Source organism: Nipponia nippon, unplaced genomic scaffold (assembly GCF_047370975.1).
Source record: "Nipponia nippon isolate SJK-2023a ecotype South Korea unplaced genomic scaffold, ASM4737097v1 scaffold_1, whole genome shotgun sequence".
In the NCBI taxonomy this organism is placed as follows: Eukaryota; Metazoa; Chordata; class Aves; order Pelecaniformes; family Threskiornithidae; genus Nipponia; species Nipponia nippon.
Genome location: NW_028262290.1, coordinates 6,330,144 through 6,352,918, shown reverse-complemented (window position 1 = coordinate 6,352,918; position 22,775 = coordinate 6,330,144). Strand labels below are relative to the sequence as shown.

The 22,775-nt window shown below is 39.1% G+C and overlaps 1 protein-coding gene across 1 annotated transcript in view; it reads right to left on the bottom strand.

Annotated features, from left to right (window-relative positions):
• The window catches only part of FAM135B (family with sequence similarity 135 member B), a 215,387-nt gene that overhangs the window by 104,361 nt on the left and 88,251 nt on the right, over nucleotides 1–22,775 (bottom strand). The window contains exon 3 of the mRNA XM_087743969.1: nucleotides 13,876–13,955. Within this exon, the coding sequence (XP_087600095.1) occupies nucleotides 13,876–13,955 (80 nt within the window). The remainder of the gene's footprint in view (nucleotides 1–13,875; nucleotides 13,956–22,775) is intronic.

Genomic DNA, 22,775 nt, shown 5'->3' with positions numbered 1-22,775 from the left:
CAAGAATATCAAAGCTCTTTATATTAAGTAATTAAGTTTCACAATACCCTTATGATACAGATACAATTAACCCCATTACACATATGGGAAAACTAAAACAGAGGGAGGCTGATTGCTCAAGATCAGAGCTGGGAAAAAGAGCCCAGCAATCATAGGAATTAAGGACTAGTAAATCCTCCTGGGTCCTCAAATCCTCCAGCTATCATATGCCACACAGACACATTTATAATTTCAACATAGCTCAGTGCTACAAACACTCAGGGTTTTTTGTTTCTATTAAGCTCTGTCCTGAAGTTTTGCTTCTGGTATTCACTGGCTTGAATGAGTACACTGGGCATGGGGTGTTGGACATTTACATTGGTTACTATCTATATGTGCCATAGTTTCATTTTTGTGTTCTTTATTTGTTTAAGCAGGTGAAATGTCAGTAACACAAGATCTTCTCTAGATCTTCTCTACACTATACTTTCGATTGAATATCTTTTGTAAAAACAAAAAATGCTGAAATAAGTTTCTCTGAACTAAATATGAGTAACACAATTTCATGAATGTTTCTTCTAACATAACGAGAAAGCTTTATTATTACTCTGAAGGGATACTGTGTTTATTTCCTAGATTTTTTTCAAATTTACTTTTGTTGTGGTTTTTTTTTTCCTCTGTTTAAATATCAGCTTTTAATACTAACTTCTGATGTCTATTAGGTAATGTGCAATATCATTTCTTTAAGAAGAAAAAAACAGAAGGTAGAGTACCATCCCTCAGTTATATGCCTTTTTTTCATAATACATTTTTTTTGCTCCTCAAACATCATTCACAACATTTATAAAATATTTTCGTGAAACAGATCTCTCAAAGTTATAGTCTGCAATACTAGAGTAAAAAATTATGGCCTGTAGTGGATGGAGACTGAGTTTATCACTTTCTGTTCTGACACAGAGAGATGCAGGGAGTCGACTACTCTACTGATCTACCCACTTTACATGCAGTCCCCAGAGGCACATTTAAATGGACACTGTCCAATTTCAGGGAGTTTATGATCTTACCAGTGGAGGGTGTTGTGGTAGCAGATTTTTAATATGCATTACGACTTCCCCCACACTTAAGCAAGGGGAAAACCAAGTTACACGGTATCTGCAGTAGAAGGTGAGCTTTTACCACCAGCCTGTAAAAGCGAAGTCTGTCATTTTGAACTTTCTTAGTTTCTACAGAATGCGTGCCATTGCACCATATATTTTTATGCCACCAGCTATATAATTTAAAATCAAGGTGAAATCAGGAGTTTTCCTAACATTCATCCCCAGTCTATTAAACCTTTAAGCAAGTGCTTATCTAATAAATGAGCAGGATCTATTTAAGCCAACAGGATTGTTTTTAAGCTTCAAGTTACAAACCAGTATTTTACTCCACAGAATTTTACAGCAGCCACCAGAGAAGGTGCCTGCTTCTAACAGATCAGGCCATATTCAGAGGCTCCATGTAGTGTGGAGGAAGTTGTTTGTTCATGGAACATGAAAGAGGACCCAAATTTACATGAACCTGGGTATAGAAAAGGAGAAAACACGGGAGTTGGATTTTTTTCCCACATAGCTTGCACCTGTTTAAGCCATTTGGTTTGTTATCCTGCTTCAAGTGCTTCCTAATCATTCATACAGGTGCAAATAAAATGCAAATCGTTCCCTGTTCAGAATACATATTGCTTTTAATCTTCGGCAATGGTGTGAAAGTTTTGCATGAAATCCAAGACAAAAAGGGTATTTAAGTAAAGGTATAAAAATACACACATTACTTCTGCATGCGGAAATCTGTAGGAAAGGAAGTGTTGAGTTCCAGCATTACTTGCAGGCTCTGTGGTGTCACACCAGCAGGGAATGCAAGTCTAAAGAAGGAATAAGAACGTTTGAATCGTTCTCCTATTCTTCAGTATGTTATACAAACCTGAGGTCGCATTTTCCTCAGGCCTCTATCTTCTTCTAAAGTTTGCTGTACTTCCCTTAACTTCCTAATGACTCCCTCTCAAGTTTTTTTGTCAGAGAGCAAGCAAGATCAGGCCTTGTAGGTAGCAAATGGTTCAAGGCTGCTGTTCAAACCAGATTCAGTCTCCAATCAAAAGGATGTTGGCAAGAAAAGTCTAAAGCAAAACTGGGATTTTCCCACTGGGACACATGGTCCAATGCCAGGAATAATCAGTGCATCATCAGGATTGCTATAGTAGGTTGCTAGGCTCTGCTGGACAGGCTGTCTACAGCATGTCTCAAAGGTCCCACTACAGATGGGAGATTGAAAGATATGAGAGCACCTACACAATGAGGCCTTTCTTTAAGGGCAGTACACACATCCATCAGTGAAGAAGCAATTTGACTCGGCACGGGTTTATACCATCACACACACCCCGTCTGTACAAGTTAAACATCTAAATGAAATGTAAGTACTTAAAGGGCAACCTCAGTCCAGCAAAAGTGCTTATGCTTAAATGGGCCAATTTATTTACTCATTTCTTGTCACACTTAATGTGTATATAAGGCAACTCTAAAAAGAAAATGGAAATTACTGCATTCAAACCCATACTCTTTGTTCATGCTAGTCATGACAATCCATACTTAGAGTCATAGAATGGTGGGGGCTGGAAGAGATGTTTAAAGTTCACCTAGATCTAACCCCCCTGCCGTGGACAAAGACATCTTTCACTAGATTAGGCTGCTCAAAGCCCTATCCAACAGATTGCATGTGATTTTTTTGGCTTCTTTCAGCAATAAGGAGAACATAGAATCATAGAATCATAGAATCATCAAGGTTAGAAAAGACCCTTAAGATCATCTAGTCCAACCGTTAACCCAGCACTGCCAAGTTCATCTATACCATGTCCTCGAGCATCACATCAATCTGTTCTTTAAATACCTCCAGGGATGGAGACTCAACCACTTCCCTGGGCAGCCTCTTCCAATGCTTGACCACCCTTTCGGTGAAGAAGTTTTTCCTAATATCTAACCTAAACCTCCCCGGGCACAGCTTGAGGCCGTTTCCTCTCATCCTATCACTCGTTACTAGGGAGAAGAGACCGACCCCCACCTCGCTACAGCCTCCTTTCAGGCAGTTGTAGAGAGCAATAAGGTCTCCCCTCAGCCTCCTCTTCTCCAGACTAAACAACTCCAGCTCCCTCAGCCGCTCCTCACAAGACTTGTGCTCCAGACCCTTCACCAACTTCGTTGCCCTCCTCTGGACATGCTCCAGCACCTCAATGTCCTTCTTGTAGTGAGGGGCCCAAAACTGAACACAGTACTCGAGGTGCGGCCTCACCAATGCCAAGTACAGAGGCTCTATTACCTCCCTGGTCCTGCTGGCCACACTATTCCTGATACAAGCCAGGATGCCATTGGCCCTCTTGGCCACCTGAGCACACTGCTGGCTCATGTTCAGGCGGCTTTCAACCAACACCCCCAGAAGAAGGTGTGGAAGAAGATGAAGACTAACTAAAACCACAAAAGAAAGAGACATCAAATCTCTCTGATTATAGCTGCTAGAAAGGCAATGGGTGTTCCACTTGTTTCTACTATAAAAAGTTATTCATGAAAAGCAGGCCAATCCTTTCTCTCAAGTGGAAATGAAAAAAAAAACAACAAACCAAACCCAAAAGCAACGTCCCAGAAAACACACCTCTCTCTTAAAAATTAACATTCAACATCCTTCTACAAAGATATGCCACAGTTCAAACACCAGAGCTGTGCTTTGTGCACAAAACTGTGTTTGAAGTTCTATGGCTTAAGTTCAGAGGGTATCAGACTAGCTATAAAAATGGTCCTTTCTGGACATAAAAGAATCCATCAACAAATCCTCCAGAACTTTTCCCTCTCATTGTGACATCATTATCCTACCTGGGACATAGCTTTTCTGCTGATGGAAGATTTTGAATCACCTGCTAGACAGTATATCTCTCTAGTATTTGGATTCCTGTTATCTTACACATTTGGAATGTTATTAAGCTTTATATAGATATATTTGCATCTTTGAAGCAGTACCATCATTTTACAGATAAGACAGAGACAAGGACACAGTTTGTCCTGCTGTTTATGTTCCCTGTTTCAATCTGTAGGCCACAAGGTTTTTCAGAGCAGTCTCTGTCAGTGTTATCGACGGGAAATTAAACCAACCAGCATTCCTTGGCTGGAATAGTAAATTAAGCAGATACTTCTGAAAGACCCACATGTACACTTGAATGCCCAGAAAATTCTCTCATTTTTCTAATTTATGGTCACATCTAATACATAACGTTAAACTGCAGAGCTACTCACCATGGAGTAATGTCCTAGAGAACTGTTAATAGCACAGAATGCTTTGCTGAACCTCAAATTCAATTCTTGGTTCATCGAAATTCAAGCCTGGCTTCTATTTCCTAGTACATTCTTTGTCCATCTATGAAATTTATGTTGAAAATATAATCATAATTTTAGTCTTACAAAATATAAATAAACAAACTACACCACTTCCACAATCTCATTTTCAATTAATAAATCACTGTGCCATTCCAGAAGGAAAATGTGAATTCATTTGGCTTTTTTTCCTGTCAGTGGCAGAATGAGGTCCAAAGAAAAGAATAAGAAAGTTGTTCTCACACTGGAGTCTTCTCCTTTCTCTTAGTTTTTACCTTGAAAAAAAATTCGGAAGCATTATGCAAAATCCTGAATCAAGCTATCATCTTTGATTATTTGCTGCGAAAGACAAAGGTACCATTTGCTCTCTCTGTATACTGTGTCACCTTTCCTATTTTTTATTATTACTTGCCTAATTTGCATGCATCCACACATGAAGGCACAAACTGCAATCTCAGCCTTTTTGTGCCAGGTCTTTTACAAACACAATGGAAATGTCTCTCTGCAGAAGTTTCCGAAACTTCTTTTATAGTAAATGGACAGAAATAGGTGTGATTCAACTCATCTTAAAATAGATATGTTAAATTAATCCCTCAAATTACCTGTTTCTCTCCTCTGACTATAAAGGGATACTGGTTGATTAGCTTAGGTGGAGACACTCACAGCATAGATATCAGCAGTTTGATGATTTTTACCCTTAGTCACAGATTCCCAGGGCTTCTTCCATCTCACAGCATAACTCAGGTTACAGATGATTTATTGCCTGCCCTTACAATACAACCTAACACATCATTACAAGACAACTGTTTCCTGCTAGTACAGAAAACTTGGTGAAATAAGGTTTGTTAGAAAGGTTATATATAAATCATTTAAGATACTCTCCCAAGGGAAGAACCACTATTGTCTGTAACAGTTAAGAGTATATACGTATGTTTTAACTGATGAATATCTACTTCTTACATAGCAAATGTCATCTATAGATCTCAAGATATTTAAATCTTAATTTTTTATGATCTTCTATGTCCCATAGTCACTAGAACATCTTGACAACCTGTGCTCCCTGCAGCATCTCTGTAATGATTTGCCAAGCAGAACACTGAGACATAATCCACCATCCTTAAGTATTTTTAAAAGCTTAGAAATACTTGTGGTCACCATACAAAAATACAATTGCATCTTCCTAAAATTGTAGTCATTTAGTTCCTACTAATTTAGACTCCAAAGTCTTTCAGCTCAAATGACTGGTGAGACCTCATATTTATCACCCTGGTTGATAAATCCAAGATTGGCAAAATCTTCAATCCAGAATTACCTGCTAAATCTGAATGTAAAATTTATGAAGTGCCTGAGGTGACCAAGACTGTAATCATGCTAAATGAACTCCTTACTGGGGAACCCCTCTACACACATGGCTACAGACATACAGCCATGATGCATGCTCCTTCATATAATCCCTCACTCCCTTCTGCAGTTTGGATGCATGGATGATCCTCCCTTAATTGGTGATTCATAGCCTTCAACAAAGGTGTCTATGCCCTTTCTTTTAGGAGCTGAACTATCTAAAACTGTAGAAAACACTCAGTTGTTATATCTGCCTATTTCTTAGCTAATATAAATCCAGTACAGTAGCATCTTCTGCAGAATTCTTTCGTATTCTTATAGACCTCTGTCTATTGAATTCCCTCTGATATATATTACCTAGAGGGAACATGAGGTTATTACAGCTGTCAGTTAAACATGATACTGCCCACTGAATTCAAGAGATGCAGGACAAACTTTCCGTTTTATTTGTTATATCTGTAGAAAGACAATATACCTGTTATTCAGTCTTAGCACTAACCCTGCCATACCATCCCTTCAGGTACTTTGAGCTCACGGGAATTTATAGATCCCATGAACTGCTAAGGCGAACCCGTTCTGGTTTTGGCTCTGATGACAGACTTCAAGAAGCTTTGCTGGTAAACAGGGTTATCTCCTGCATAGAATTCTGGGTACGTTTTGTGTTTTTTTTTTCTCCTGTGATCTATATAAAATTGGTATATGCTAGTTTGTAACCATCGATTGTCAAGATTTTCATGATTTGTTGCAAGCTATCCATTTTTTAATGCAACTTTGCCTTTTTGGCACTCAGTGAACAGGAAATATTAGGTCTAATTGCAGATTTTAAGCTGTGATAGGTTATTTAGTTAGCCCACTTTGACATCCCAGTTTCAGAAGCACGTTCCTACTGAAACATTAGTGTTTCAGGCTGAAGAAAAAAAAAAAGACTGAAGCAATACAAATAACCAGTGACTTCTGAAAATTTAGACTTAAAGGGCCAAAGAACAGGGTTGAACGTGCCACATGTATCTGCATGTACTGAGTTGCACATTTGCTTTTTAAAAGGTTTGAAAACTCAATTGCTGAAGCTTGAAAATACGCATTCTTTAGCAGAGAAATGCTAGTGCAGACCCTCCATTTTTACAACTGAGCTAAATTAAGCCTACTTTGAAAGTGCAAAGACAACATTTTTCAGGCACAAAATCTTTCAATGCCTCATCATTTTCCTATTTAAATGTTTGAAGAGACTTGTTTTAGTTTTGAAATATTATGTTTAGCATATTTATATTTGGAATAAATGCAGATGTTATATTTAGGATAAATAATTTCTAAAGGAGACACCATTATTTTTAAATTGCTTGATCAAAAAGTTCAGAATGTTTCCTCCCTCAGTGTGACTTTTGATTAAAGCTGCACATTTCTGAGATGCATCCTTTATCTTAACCTTGCCTTTTGATATTTTGAATTAGCCTCATGGAAAGAATTACATAAAATTGCCTCTCTACCCATACATAGATTCAGTGATGACAGAAAGCAAGATGTCCTATTAATTTCCTTGCATGAAAGATCTTAACATAAATGCAGTTTCTCATCGCTGTATTGCTCTATAAACCAAGGTTCATTTCTCAGGCATGCTGAAACGTGAGATAATAGGATAGCTGACCCACTTAAGATCAGCAGAAAGTTTTGTCTTTGCTTTCCTAAATACTTAATGTTTTGTTAAAACAAACAGAATCTATGCTTTTTGTAATGTTTCATTTCTGTTTCTAAATTCATTTCCAGTTCCCTAAGAGCCTTGTTCAGTTAGAGAATTCACTTCTGAAAATAAGGCTATGCTTCAGAAACTTAAATGAGCAAATATTCGTTTGTTGTATCACCTGTGTAGCTGATACTCCATATATTTATTCCAAATATTAATTCAGAAGAGAAAATTCCCTGAGTAAAGTATGGGACATCACAATAGGACACCACATAGTTTTTCATAAAGAAAGAGCAGGAGGAAAGAGTTGTCTGGATGTAATTTACCTACTGAATTAGTGTAAATGACTATTCAATATTTAGAGCAGCGGTGGATTTTAAAGGACTTGCAAGATGGGACCTTACATTAGACTGAAGGCAGCAAGGATCACTGTGTGGGGAAATCAGAAACATGTAAGTAAACGTGGAAGAGAAGAGAGCTCTCTGAACGTCCAATTCACTCTGGAGCAGTAGGTCTGAAAAAGCTGTATGGCCTATTTAACCACAGAGCTGAAGTTCATTCTTGGCCTCAAGCAGCAGAAATACTGTGTTGGCTCTTTGCATCTGAACAACGGGATTCTGCTTCTGCCAGACCTTCAGGTGGCCACTGATGATGAAGTTTTGTGCCTCAGACTCACTGGCTAGGGGAAGAGACTTGTGGCATGTGTTGGTGCTTACAGGCCCTTCCTAATTCTGGCTTTCTCCATTGACCAGGTCTCAATTTTGGGTTGGGATGCTGTTCAGCATCTCCAAGACTGTGGCTTACCCCATGGCCATCTGTGTGATCTGCCCCAGCTTCTGGAGGGGGGAAGGGAGGGTGTCCTGCATAGTTTAGGGTCTGTAATGGAAAATCTCCCAGCCACAAATAAGTCTTTTCAACTTCCATCCTTTGAGCCATTTTTGAAAGGCCTCGACTGGAAGAGGATTGAGACATGCACACTGAAGTAGCACACCAGTCAGAGATATCTTCGGTTTACTCCTTTTCATTTTTTTTCTCTGTTTCTTTCTTCTTCTCTCTTGGAATATCATGGAATTAGTTTTCTTCAGATTGTGGATTAAGAATTCTTAAAATGTCTGACCTCCTCTTATGATGTCACAGCTAATGAGGTTTTCTAAGACAACTCATCCCCAAAATAATTTCTCTCACAGTAAAATCCCCCCTAGATAAAATTTGTATTTGTCAGGTATGCTTTATTATATATATAAAATACATATTTATTTTCAGCTTACTTCAATAAGCTTTGAAAACAAAACCATGTGTTTGCTAAAGCATGAATCTCTCCCCCCCTTTTCTCATGCTTCAAAAGCAGTAAGCTTGTCTTCACTTAATGGAGGCAGAAATTACCTTTCAAAAAGCTATTGAAACTAATGACTGCAATTTCATACTGTTCCACAAGTCATGCGCTGTTTCGTCTTGCTTTAATGAGCAACTAACTGCAAATGCTTGTTTTGACTGCATTAAGAAGCCATTTACAAGAAAAGGTTTTTCTTTAATAATCAAAGTAGAATTCCTTCACCAGGAACTTCTTTGAGATATCCAAATACTAATAAAGAGATTAGGATCACTAATTGTTTATTAAAAACAGGCACAAACAGTTTGTTAAGGAGCAATCAGAAACATAAATAAACCTTCGAGTTAGGTATTAGGTGCAGGGTAGTCACAGATCAACATTTAATTTATAGCAAAAGGCATTCAGTGTGGGTGATCATGAACTTGTATAGCACGATGCAGACACAGGTTACAGCAATGTTCTTCATTTTCTGATAGTCTCTCCTACTTTCCTTTTTACACATCACAATTTAAATCATCCTAATTTTTTCTTGTCACCTAATGTCAGATATTCCATTTCATGAGAAAGCATCAAACTGCGTGTATATGAAATAACTCTACATCACCAATCAAAAGAGTTAATGTGTAATGGCAGTCACAGCTACTTTTTCTTGACTTGTCTGGAACAAATATTGCATCTTGTTTCTCCTGCCTTATATGAGATAGATGAAGAAAGAACCACATTCCTTGGCTGTCTTTGGTTTTCTGCACTCTTAAACAATAACGCAATTTAACTGACTAAAATTAGGTGGAACACTGCTACAATCTAATAAAGATTAGCCTGGCAGGTAATAATTTTTCTTAAATACTTTATATTAATTGCAATTAGATTTTCAGACCAAATTTTCAAAAATATTTCTCTTTGAAAAGTTTTGAAAACTGGTAATGTAGTACTTCTGGATGGGAGAAACAAAGGAAATCTGGACACAAATCAAAGTCCTAAGTAATTTCTTTAGTTATATGCCATGCAAAATAATTTTTTCTTAACGTTCACCCACCAAAAAAATTTCCTTTGCCTGTAAGGTAAACAGCTAGGCAAGCTGATAGGCAAGCAGCTATCCATGGTTGCAATACATGAGAATGAGGCATAGTGGGTCTAAAACCAGAACTTATAAAAAAACCTGACTGTAACTAATAAAGAATAATTCTCTCTCAAAACAGTAATGCATCCAGGTGGTGTGCAGACTACTGCAAAACACTGCAGAAGAAATTAGAATTTATACTTTTCCTGAGATTTGGCTTAGCTGGCATTTTCAACAATGTAATTCACCCTCATATTCTTCATAGGCAAAAATGCTGCTAAGGTTTATCCCACACGTACCATCTTCCTTAAGTAATCCTCACCTATACTATTCTCCTAGTCTCCACTCTTTCAGGTGGTGCAGGAAATCAAGATATAACAGCTAATCCTAACTGTTTCTGACCAGTGTTATTGTGTGCTTATGGGTAAACTTTAAAATAAAAATGTTTTAAAGATATGTTTTTTAGATAAGCTCCTGTAGTCTTTTGTCTTGTATCTATAGCCTGGAAATCACTGAATGACTGTGTATTCATAACTTCTATGAATCCTCATCCCAAAATTTATACAGGAGCCTAAAAACTTATGGAAGACACTTAGTGGATCATAAAACACTTCCGTCAAGGAGCTAATTATACAAATGCTCTACTGTGAGATGGCATATTCACTTTCCCCATTCCTTCAGCTGTCATGCAGAGTTATACAGATTCAGTCCACTGTAGGCTGCAGGTGGACACCATCACATGGTGACCTTAAGAAGCCATGTTGCTGAAGAGCACCAGAGGCAAAAGCCTCATAAATCTGCTTAGAAAAGCATTTCCAGAGTTCAGCTTTAAGATATGTCTGCATTAGCTCAGCCCTGGAGAACTGGTGCTGAGGCCAATGAAGTATGTGCTGTTATGAGCTGCACAAGAACAGAGAGCATAATTTGTTTTTTATAAGCCAAAAGGAGGCTGCATCAGTCATAATATCTATTCAAAGATAGGAAGCTAAATTTCATAGGGCTTGAAAAACTGCATGAGAGAAACTAAAGACTGTGCACAACAAGCCTTGTTCCCTCTCTCCTTTTCATTGCTGAAAAAGTCACCAGCCACGAGTATTCTCTTGTCTTTAAGGAAACCCACCTTGCTAAAAGTGCTTAGGAGTATGAATGAAATGTATATATTTTTATTAATATATATATGTGCATACGTATATATGCTACATGGCATATCTATGTTCATACAGCCTGACTCAATACAAGCTAATGTGCAGCTTTGATGACCTAAGTGACCAAACCACAGGGGCTACTGGGCTCCAGCACAGCTCCCCTTTGCTTCAACTGGGGCACACAGCCCATTCTCTTCCCACAAGGTAGACAGGATGCAGCCAACATGTGGACCATGCAGTAGGTCGTCAAGGCTTCCTGTACAACCTGCTGGTCCTGCGCCATGGATGGAGCCCTTGCTGTTCAGATTTGGCTGGCAAACACCAAGGGAATGCCTGATACAGGCTTTAGCTTCCCCTCTGCTGAATTCTTGAAAGCTACTTTTTTTTTTTATGTCTCTGTTGCTGAAAACATCTAGTGGGAAGCAAATATTGCTAATGCTGTCTGTTCCCATGGTTTTATTGTAAATCCTGCAAAATTTAATAAAAATAAAAGGCTACATGCACTGGAAGAGAAGTACTACCTCTATTTCTATTATATATTTACATATCTTACATATTTTATTACTGCATATATTCACAGATTTTACTTTATCAATTTACATAATTGCTTTCAAAGTAAATTCTCAGTTCTCATAGATGCTACGAACCTGAGAAGGAAAAGGTTAAAAATATTTCCTTTAAACCAAACGCATGAATTCCACCTATTTTGTATTCATTCTTTTTGGTGAGGTAGGAGCTTATATTCACTATTTGATAACACCTTTGTTTTGTTGTAAAACAACTTTAATAGGGGTGTCTTATTGAAACATGCACAGCAATTTAATTAGTCCTATCCCAGCTATCCCCACACTGAGAGAGATCAGTGGCATGAGAACAAAAAGAACATTATGGCCTTTTTGCCTTTAAGTTCAGTCCCATTAAATGATGCTCTCTTGCAGACTACGAAATCAATTAAGAAGTACTTGTGAAGATAGCCAAGGAAAAACTGTTTAAAGCCTTAACAGCTTAAATACCCCCTGTCTTGATGTTAGCCCTATAAAGCTATTAGACTCCAGTCTGGATTGCATTAGCACTATGAAAGACAGCTGCTAATCCTGTAACTACACTGCCTGCCTCGCCTCTCTCCTGCCCATGTTTCTACATGGATTGTTTTGAGCAGAGGTGAAAGAAGATGGGACACTGAAGATGTATCAGGCAGAATAAAATACTGATCTGAATAAAAAATAAATAAAGAAAATATTTTAGTTTCTTCCTTAAATAATATGGCCATCCCTGACTTAATGAAGAATAGGAGTAGTGGTTTTTGTTGTTTGCTGTTGAAGGGGTTTTGCTCCTAGAAATTAAAATTCTAGATACCTTCATACTGAGAGTATTTCATTAGTTCAAGACTAAACTACTGGAAATTGAGGACATTTCCAGAGAGGAAAGGAACTTGAGGGGATTCTGTATATATCAACAGTAAATTACACTGGAACGTGATGAAAAATAGTTTTCTTTCTTCCTAGGGGATTATTCACACTACAAGGTTTGCCAAACCTGGACTAGGTTTGTTTGTTTGTTTGTTGCCTAAATAAATTTCTTTACTCAGATTTTGAGTTTGTAAATTTTTATTCAGGTGATTTCTTCATATTTTAATAACTCTTTGCATTTTATACAAATATAATTTGTATAATGATTTTGTGGTTTTATGTATCTATTTAATTGAACCAGACCTCCAAATTGAAACAAAACATGTTCTTACTTAAAGAAAAGAGAACCTTTAACCCACCAAACAATGTTAAACTGGAATATTTCAAATATAAAAAGTAAAAAAAACCAAACAAACAAACAAAATATGATATCCAAGCTCAGGAACTCATTAATCCTGCACTCACGTTTTTCCTTCCTCTATGCACAATATTGAGTCAAAAGGACTCTGTAAGTTGTTCTCTACAAGCTGCTGTTAATACTGAAACAATTTTCATCCAGAAATCACTTAGAACAGTAAGCCAACTCTTTCCATTGTCAGCAAGAAAAGCCACATATAAGAGAGACTGCTTGCAGAAAAGATGGTAAGAATTTCCTCTGCTTTTCTGACACGAAGTCCCAACAGGGAAAGGGCAATTTAAATTCCACAAGCAGTTACAGGATCTATGCTGATATTAATATTGTTGCAATAAATTAACAGATGTGCCAGACCGTGGTGCCTGTCCAGAAATGTCCAAATAATGCACCTGGAGAACCTAGCAGAGAAAGATCTGCAATAATGCTATTGCTCTACCAGTGAATATCCTTATGCAAAGAACCTTGCATCCAAGCCTGCACCAGTTTCCTCCAGCCTGAACTTGGGTGTGGACTTGGTCAGGTTTCTTTCAACACTCATTACCACACTAACTGAGATGCTCCCACCTCCGCAGCACCACATGACAGCCCTCAATGTTACCCACACATTTAGGGCAGGCTGTATTCTCTTTACACGCACAGCTTTTCCCCAGTATGCAATTTTGTTTTCCCTTCTTTCAGTCCCAGCACAGTACATAAGCCTCCCCAGGTTTTGCAAGTCTAGAAAAAAAAAAATACATGTCTAAGTAATATCTGGATTGCTCAGTGCTCTTCTGGAGCAATTCTGTCCAGATCAGCAGACTCTCCTCCCCCTGCTCTTTTCACATGATGGCAAGGGCTGATCCTTATCCACCTTTTCCAAGCATAACCCAGTCTGAAACCAGCCCCCTTGCACACATCCAGAGCTGAACATGGAAACAGATACAAGCACCAAAACTCAAGCCCAACTCAGTAAAAACCCGTACCAGAGCAGAGAGCTGAACAGCCACTGATCACTAAAGAAATTCAGGTTTGGATCTAAATTCAAGCTCATACTTTGAAGTTCACGGCCTTACTTCACCGGTTCCCCACACACACCTTCCTCCTCCATCCCACCCCACCTCCAGTCATGTCACATCCCTCTGGGACTTGCTTACCTGTCTGACCTGCAATTGTAGCAAATAGCCTGTGGGGAATCCTGGGTGGGATCTTCAGTCCAGCTCTTATCTGGTAATACCTGAGAAGAATTAAAAATTACATGCTGTTACACAGGCGACCACTTGATCCAACCTAAAAATCTGCAAACACATCCTGGGCATCCACACTGAAACAGAAGTGTTCAAGAGAACAGGCATGCTTAGAAATACCGAGCCTTTTCTTCTGCTTTGGAATTTTAACTAAAGTGGGTTTATACTGATTTTAATAAGGCCTGTCTTCTTTTACAGTAGTCGGAGTGGACACACTGTCCTGATGTGTGACTAATGAGGAAAGACTGTGAGAAGTTCTTGGCTTCTTGTAGGGAATAGAGATATAGAGAAATATCTACGATAAAAGGCAGTGAGATCAGACAAGGAGTGCAAAAATTTAATACAAAATAAAGAAAGACGAAACTTCTGTGGAAAGACAATAAATGTGCTAATCTCACATTGAGGAAAATTCAATTTATACAGTGATTACCATTCTTCTGCTCCATATTGAGGCTACCATATCATGAAAACGTTAACATTCACCACATCTAAACCAGCTATATTCTAGTTATTTGCCATCCCATAGGTGATCACTATGTTAGATGAAGGAAGACAGAAAAAAAAAACATCAGCAATTTCATTGGCTTAAGTTACACATGGTGCAGGTTACTTCAGAAAGTTTGCAAATATGAGCTCAGTCTAAACAGAGAAAAAAACTCATCCCAGTCTTCTCTCATTACCACTTTCATGAATGAGGAATAAGAGGCAGTGTACAGTACAGTACCTAATCCACTACATTGTAGCTCAGGATACCTCCGCCTGTTTGCAGATCTCCCACTGACCTGCTGTAGCACCATGTTGGTGTCAATCCCCCTTTCTCTGCATTTTCCCTCCTACACTTTGTTTGGTCTATTCATTTATAAATTCCTCCTATCTCATAAGTACTTGCAGATATTTTCTGTCTGATTTGTGTCTGAGTCTCTAAATACAAAAATAAAAGTTAAATTATAACTGTAAAGGTCCACTCAGCACCTAAAGATGTTATGACACTTAGCAGAATTATTTCCTCAGAAAAGCATAACGATATGGGGAAACGAACAGTTAAAACACTCAGTTTCCTGTGAACTGCTGTATAAACAACAGCTCATAAAGGTTACACGTACCAATAAAATCCTTGCTAGGGGTGTAATAGTAGATAAACTAGATCTATCTCTGCTAGGTTAAAAGCTGAAGAAAGGGGTTTGATGGGAAAAAACAAACAAACAAACAAACAAACAAACAAACACCTCAGAGGCAATTGTGTCATTGCCCTTCATAGCTGAAAGCCCACATTACCCTACCTACTCCAACTGGCAGGTCCTTGCTAACCTGGTTATAATTCCAGCACAACCTTTGCCATTTTTAGGTATCTGTTTTAGGCAAGAACTTGGGCATGAAAACTCTCCATGATTTCTCCTGATTTCTTCCGGAGGATGTGCAAGAATTATGACTTAAGACCCTTTGTATTTTCATTCCAATTATATGCAATACAATTTTTTAACTGACAAAAATACCCTATTAGGACTATCCATACAGTCTAATAATTTCCAAATAACAGCAACGTGGTATTAAAGGAGGATTGCCACAGCAGTGTAATGGGTCACTCCTCAGTATGCAGATATCAATGTTTTACTACATGTCCATTCCACTAGACTTATCGCTAAGAATAATATCCTATAACTGTCTGGCTACCTCTTTTAGACTTTTGCTGCTTAAGATTGTGGTGGGTTATCCTTGGCTAAGGGCCAAATTCACACACAGATGCTCTCTAACTCCCCCTCATCAACAGGAAAGCGTGAGAAAACAGCATGAAAAATAGAATGAGATAAAGACAGGGAGATCACTTACCAGTTACTGTCACAGGCAAAACAGACTCAACTTGGGGAAAATTAATTTAATTTATTCACAATTGGGTAGTAAGAAACAAAACCAAACATTAAAACAACATCTCCCACCACCCCACCCTCTTCTTCCCAGGCTCAGCTTCACTCCTTCTGACTCGTCTCCTCCCAAGCAGCTCAGGGGGATGGGGATGGAAGTTACAGTCAGTCCATAACAGCCCCTCTCTGCTGCTCTGTCCTCCTTACACATTCCCTGCTCCAGTGTTGACCCTTCCACAGGCTGCACTTCCTTCAGGAAATATCCAACTGGTTACCTACTGCCACACTATGATAATGTCTGCTTTCTCTCATCGTGTGTCTCATGTTCAGAAGCATCTCAAGCAGCCCTAAATACTTTCATTAGGAAACTGATTTCCAGTGGCCTTGGCTGGTGCTCCAGATTAAGTCACCTAAAGCTGGGGAGACTACACATAGGTGCCAGTTTCAATGACCATGTAGGCAAAACTCTCAGTAGACTTAGAGACGTTTGGCTCCTAAGAGAGGATGCTGGGCGGACCTTGGCTTCATTGATTGTCCAGACTAGAACTGCTGACTATGATGCAGCCTTGGATATCAAAAATACATGAAGATACCTCAGTACTGGTGACTTCATAACAAGGTTATTTCCACCCTTTATTACTTCCTTTGCAAAATAGACTAGGTGTAATGACATAAAGTAACTAGGTCTCCATCTTATTTTAACCTTTCCCTGTTCATCCCCTTAATTTTGGCAAATTCATTTGAATGTCAGAGATATTCTAAAAGTCATAAATAGACATCTTCCTGTGTACCCACCAAGTTTAACTGCTCAAAACAAAAACTGCATAGAAAAGTCATAGAAACCTAAGGAATACTCAGATTAAGCTTAAACTCTAAGGTTAAAGGTCCAGATGTAAAGAGAATATGGAGACTAGTAAAGTCTGCAATACTCAGGAATGCGACCAAAAATGCCACTCATATTTTATACGTGACCAAACATGTTTTCATTTTTAATAAAAAGAATTACACTAATCAGTTACTAATGAATGATCTATTGCAGATTGTTTGGCACCTGATGCTAAACGGTCTGGCCTTGATAACGCAATGGCATAAAGCAATTCCAATATAAACCATCATAGAATTAGATACATGCTTCTAAAAGAAAGCCTTTAGAGAATGGTCCTATGCCCAGAAGACACAAGAGGCTTCTGAATATCCTGTTGTTTCAAGATTTGTGCAATTGTGCATATGCGTGCATTGCAATGCCTTGCACCTCAGGTGACGCTGTTGGTCAATTAGATTAATGGCAGAGAAGGCCAGTGATGTAGAGGACCTCAGATCATAGTCCCCCAACACCTCAGTGACATTCAAGGAAATTAACACACAGGGCAGTGAAAGTGTTAAAGGCTCAAACCCAAAGACTGAATTAAAAATTAAATAGAAATAGAAATGCTTACAATTTATCAGTTTATTTCTTTTAAAATTGAATATTTTCCCTGAAAATCTTTGAGAACAAGTCATTTTTCAATGAAAGTTTCAGGCAAAACATTAACAACAGCTCCAAAAGAGGTTATAAATATCACAAGCAGAATATGAGCAAAGAACAGATTCACTTTGGGTGGCCAGAAAAAGCTAAAGACATCCTCATTTGAGTTTCACCAGACCTCTTGTTGTCCAGTTAAAACAAACAACCTCCGCACAGGAAACTGAATAAAGCCCATTACTTTGTTGGGGTTTTTTTGTTTGTTTTGTTTTGTTTTTTTCTATTTTTAAGCCACTTATCAATGTTTAAATCACAAGACAGGCAAATATTAACCATTCCTCCTCAGAGCTTCCTCTGAGTCTTTGTAGGCAGGGAGGAATTGTGAAACAGTGACTTTGCCTAAGCAAATACATAAAAATTAAGGTTCCTGCTCCCACGCTGTAAAGTTGGATGTTACTTCACATTAGTTTGTGCATTGTGAGGAGGGTTTTCCCGATCAAAATACAGGCTACTGCAAGATGCAGAGTCCCATATGTTTTCTTCAGCAGCAAACATAGATAAATATCTCCGTTTCCCCACCCCACTGCCTTATAAGTCTTGGTTGTACCAGTACAAGTAACAGTGAGACCAAGATGTAAAACAGAACCATGTTAATGTGAGCGCAAATAAAAAACAAAACACTCTTTTTATCAGTACCTTTACAAAAATCCACACTGTTGCATGACTGAATACTGTGCTCAGTCCCTGCTAACAGGATGGTAGATGGAAAATGGTTTTGACAAGCTAAAACCACTCATTCTGTTACAGTGAGGTACTGTCTGAACTAGAAATGCATAAATCATGCTGAGAAGCAACAGGTACAGCTGACTATGCAGTGTTTCTGGTTTTCCTCAGAACAAAGCAAACCATCTCCAGCTGGCTCTAAATACTCTCATCAGGAAGTGGCCTCATAGGCTGGTTATCCTCACCAGCCTCTTCCAATCCACCCCAGCAAAAGAGGGATCAGTTTAATCACCTGAGCCCTCCTAGAGTCTGCATGACCTGTTCTTACCCGAGTTGAACATTTGCTACATGGACACTGCGGAAGCAGAGCCTTGAGGGTGGGCTGCTATCCAGGTAGAGGCAATTGCACAGACGTGGCGGCTTCTTTGTGTAAGTAGCTGCTATCTGCATTTCAGGCTTGGGAAGAAATCCTATAGACAAGGGCTTTATCTCTTCCCAGCTGAGTGAACCTCTCCAAAATGACATGAGGCATGAACATAAAAACTACAAAGAATAGGAACAGGACCTGGAGGTCAAAATCTACACCTAAACCTGGAAAATTAGGCTGAGGTAAACATTGCAAAAGCCACCAAAATAGTTACAGCAGGTCCTCTACCACATATGTGCAGGAAAGGACCACCTGATAGTGATATGGGGCTGGCAGTAATGATAAATGAGAAATTGCCTCCAAAAATAACAGGCTATTTTGCCCTCCTGCTTACCTTCTTGTATGAAGAGCACAGATGGGAAGGAGTACAAAGCTTTGAAAAAGATCACAGCCAAGATGCTAAAATCAAAGAGGGCAGCGTGCTTAGTGAAGATAAAGCTGGAGAACCTTGGCAGAAATGGCATGTGAACTGGACACTCAGAAATACAGGTTTACAACAAATCCAAGAAATTGCTAAAGGTACAGAAGGGCGGATGATGAACAGAAGTAATTTCAAACAGTCATTTTGCAAAGGGGCTGAAATGGACAGCACTATGGGCCTTGACTGTGGCATAAGACTTTATGGTAGATTTTGAAGGAAAGAATAATTAGGGAATAAATGAGAAATTGCAATACAATTCCTGTGTTATTACAATTGGGTAAGTCTGGCTTATTAGAATTAGGCTAGGTAGTACCTCTCTTTGAGCAAACAGCTGTGGGTTTTTTGTTGGGTTTTTTGTTTGCTTTTTGGTTCTGTTTTTTTGGTTTGGTTTGGTTTTGCTGTTTTTTGATGTTTTGGGGGGCTTGGGGTTTTTTTTTGTTGTTTTTTGGGGTTTTTTTTTGGTTTTGTTTTTTGGGGTTTTTTAGGGGTTTTTTTGGTTGGTTATTTTGGTTTTTTGGTTTTGTTTGTTTTGGGGGGAGTTTGTTTTGTTGTTTTTTTTGGTTTTGGGGTTTTTTTGGTTTTTTGGTTTTTTGGTTTTTGTTTTTTTTGTTTGTTTGTTTTGTTTTTTAAGATAAGAGCAGTGCAGAAAAGCTTATTTAGACTTCAGTAAAGTAGGGAGACCATTCAAAATCGCCAGTTAATGTGGAACAGGCGCTGTGAAGAGAAGATCAGGAAACAGCAAGCTGATTTTACGAAAAGCACTAAAGGAACTTGGCACACTTAACTCGGCCAAACACAGAGCAATCAGATCCCCTCTTGATCTATAAATACCTTGGGAGGAAAAACATCAGGAAGGAAGAAGAAGAGCGAGGTACAAGAAAGTACAACATTGGCACAAGAAAAAACACATATAAACTGTCCATGAATAAATGCAATTTAGAAATAAGAAGTTGTAGCTGGCAGAGGAGCAAGACTCTGAAACAACCTCCTAACAGAAGCTGGAATGAAAAAGCCAATTTACTTTTAGGGTGAGTTCAGTAAATTTCCTAAAGATTTATAGGACATGGATCCTTCTTATTTGCAGGACCAATGTTATTTATGCAGGTAGTGCATACCAGTCCAAGTCCCTTCTCTGCCGCAAGACAGCCTGTGTGTGTCACCCTAGTAGCAATGAATTTGCCATCAACACCTTCACTGGCCATTTATGAACTATTCATCTTTAAAAGTAAATAGATAATTTGAATATTAACTTTGTTTTCATGTGCCTGGACACACACTAAACCCTGGTGACTTGTACTGACTCACTTAGGGTGCTGACGTTAAAGCCTTCCTCGGGAGCCCGACTCCACGGACAGATGTGTTGGGTAACACTGCCTGCCCTTGCCTCCCACTTTCACCTTTCAGCCTCTCGGCACTGCGGTGGTCAGACCTCCTCTCAGGAGCACCAAGATCACTCTCAGATGTTATGTGCTCATTTAATGATCAAGCAGGGTGCAGAGGGCTGTGGTTTTTTGCTGTCTTTTTTAATTATTACATTGCACTCAAATACACAGAGGAAATATCTACTTTTAGGAGAATAAAATGTTTCTTCTTCAGATAACTCATTGTGCCATCTCTAGTGATCTAACCATACCACAGGGCAGTACCTAACCCCAAAGGATTTACATTAAAAAAAGCAGAGAGACATGTCAAGTGAGCAGGCCAGTACCAGACCTGTTACTGACACTTTGGACTCCATCCTCTCCTTGCTTCCTCCTCTCAGATCAATGCCAGAGATTCTCAGCCCTCATCTAGTCCTGCAAGCTGCTGCCTACTTGTCTTCCCCTGCCATTGACTGGTAATGGCATTGTAGAGCCTAGGTTAAAAAGGGATGACTAGTTTGAGAGGGGCAATTTGTTGTGTAATATTGATGCATCACACTACCAAAGCAGATGACTCCCACCAGGAACCCTGACAGACCAGGCTGCTGCTCCCTGATCATTCCTGCAGCATGGAAATCAAAAACATTGGCTTAGTAACACTGCCATAGGAGCCAGACAAGTTCAAAACCGCATAGCTACCGCCTGATTTGAATTATACCTGACCAGCTCCAAGGCTTAAAACTTCATCCCAAGTTAGACTACATTTTAATAAACAACCCTTCAGCTAATACATACTGCAAACAAATCAGATGTATGCTTGAGCCTGATCAGTCTGCTTGGAATTTCCATTGCTTCTCAGACCAGTGTTGGAGTTGCCCTCCAGCAGCCCCTGTCAGCAAAACTTTTCTGTTGAATTACTGCTGCAGGGGAGCCAAGACAGCACACTGTTTTGGAAGTCAATGAGGAAAAGCTTTACAGGCAAGGAATAAGACAGATTTTGTCATGAAAACAGCATGAAAAGAGACCATAAATCTCTATGCAAGATATAACTTCAATGACCATAAGGAAAGTTTGAACTCATGGGTTTCAGCTGGAAAAAGCACATTCCCTCTCTGGAAACATTAACAGAACTTTTTGTCTTGTGCTGATGATCCCCAGAAGAGGATTCCCAAGTGTGTTATGACCTGAGAGCTACTTGCTACATATTCCAGAAGTTTATGCAGGACAGAGGAAACAGGCTGATTCCCAGGAAAACATAGTAATCAATAATCAGCCAAACAAACTATTTTTTTCTATACAGACATTGTGGGTTGAAACATCAAAAAAAAAAGCCTCCCGTCCAGTTAGCTTCTTGATGAGAAAGTAAAAAGTGAAAAGCAATACCTGTCTTGAAAGTATAGAGAGAAACCTTGGGTAAAGGAGGCAACAAAGGGCACTGTTTTTCTTTCTTTTCCCTTCAATGAGACAAATCAGAGGTGTAGCAATGAAAGATTCTGCAACTTTGCATCCGTCGTGGTTTAATCCCAGCCAGCAACTGAGCACCACACAGCTGCTCGCCCACTCCCTGCCACCCCGGTGGGATGTGGGAGAGAATCGGAAAAGTAAAAGTGAGAACACTTGTGGGTTGAGATAAGAATAGTTTCATAATTGAAATAAAATAAAATTATAATAATAATAATAGAATATACAAAGCAAATGATGGACGATGCAATTGCTTACCACCTGCTGACCGACGCCCAGACAGACCCTGAGCAGCAGGCCCCCAGCCAGCTTTCCCCTAGTTTATATACTGAGCATGACGTCATATGGTATGGAATATCTCTTGGGCCAGTTTGGGTCAGCTGTCCTGGCTGTGCTCCCTCCCAGCTTCTTGTGCATCTCCAGCCTCCTCAGTCGGCAGAGAATGAGAAGCTGAAAAGTCCTTGATTTAGTGTAGGAACTACTTAGCAACAACTAAACATCAGTGTGTTATCAATGTTATTCTCACACTAAATCCAAAACACAGCACTATACCAGCTACTAGGAAGAAAATTAACTCTATCCCAGCCGAAACCCGGAGAGCATCAAACAATGGAGGATTTTCCTTGCTTGTGGCAATAATGCTTTAGCTTGCTTACATTTCTGACAGAGTCAATAATATTTCACAGATCTATAAAGTGCACGGGTCAAACAGCAGTGCACTGTATGAATCCATCCCCTGTTCTTTTATTTGGTGGACTCTTTGGGTATTCAAAGACAGGGGCACATGGGAAAAGGTGGTGATTTTACGCCTAAGACTGAAGATAGACAGCCAAATTAGACTATGCTGCATATCAGAAAAATTATCACATTGCTATAAAAGCAATTACAGTGTGCAATACTGGCGCACATGAGGAAGCCCTACAATATGACAACAAAATGTTTCAGACAAACCGTTTGATATATTTACGCTAAAGAAAAGCCAGTGTCAGTGGTTCACAAACACCTCCACAGAAGCCGTTTGTCGGCAAGTTTTCCCTTCATGGTCACCCTCCAAACTGTGACTCATAGCAGCTGTGGATGATGTTTGGAAAAACAG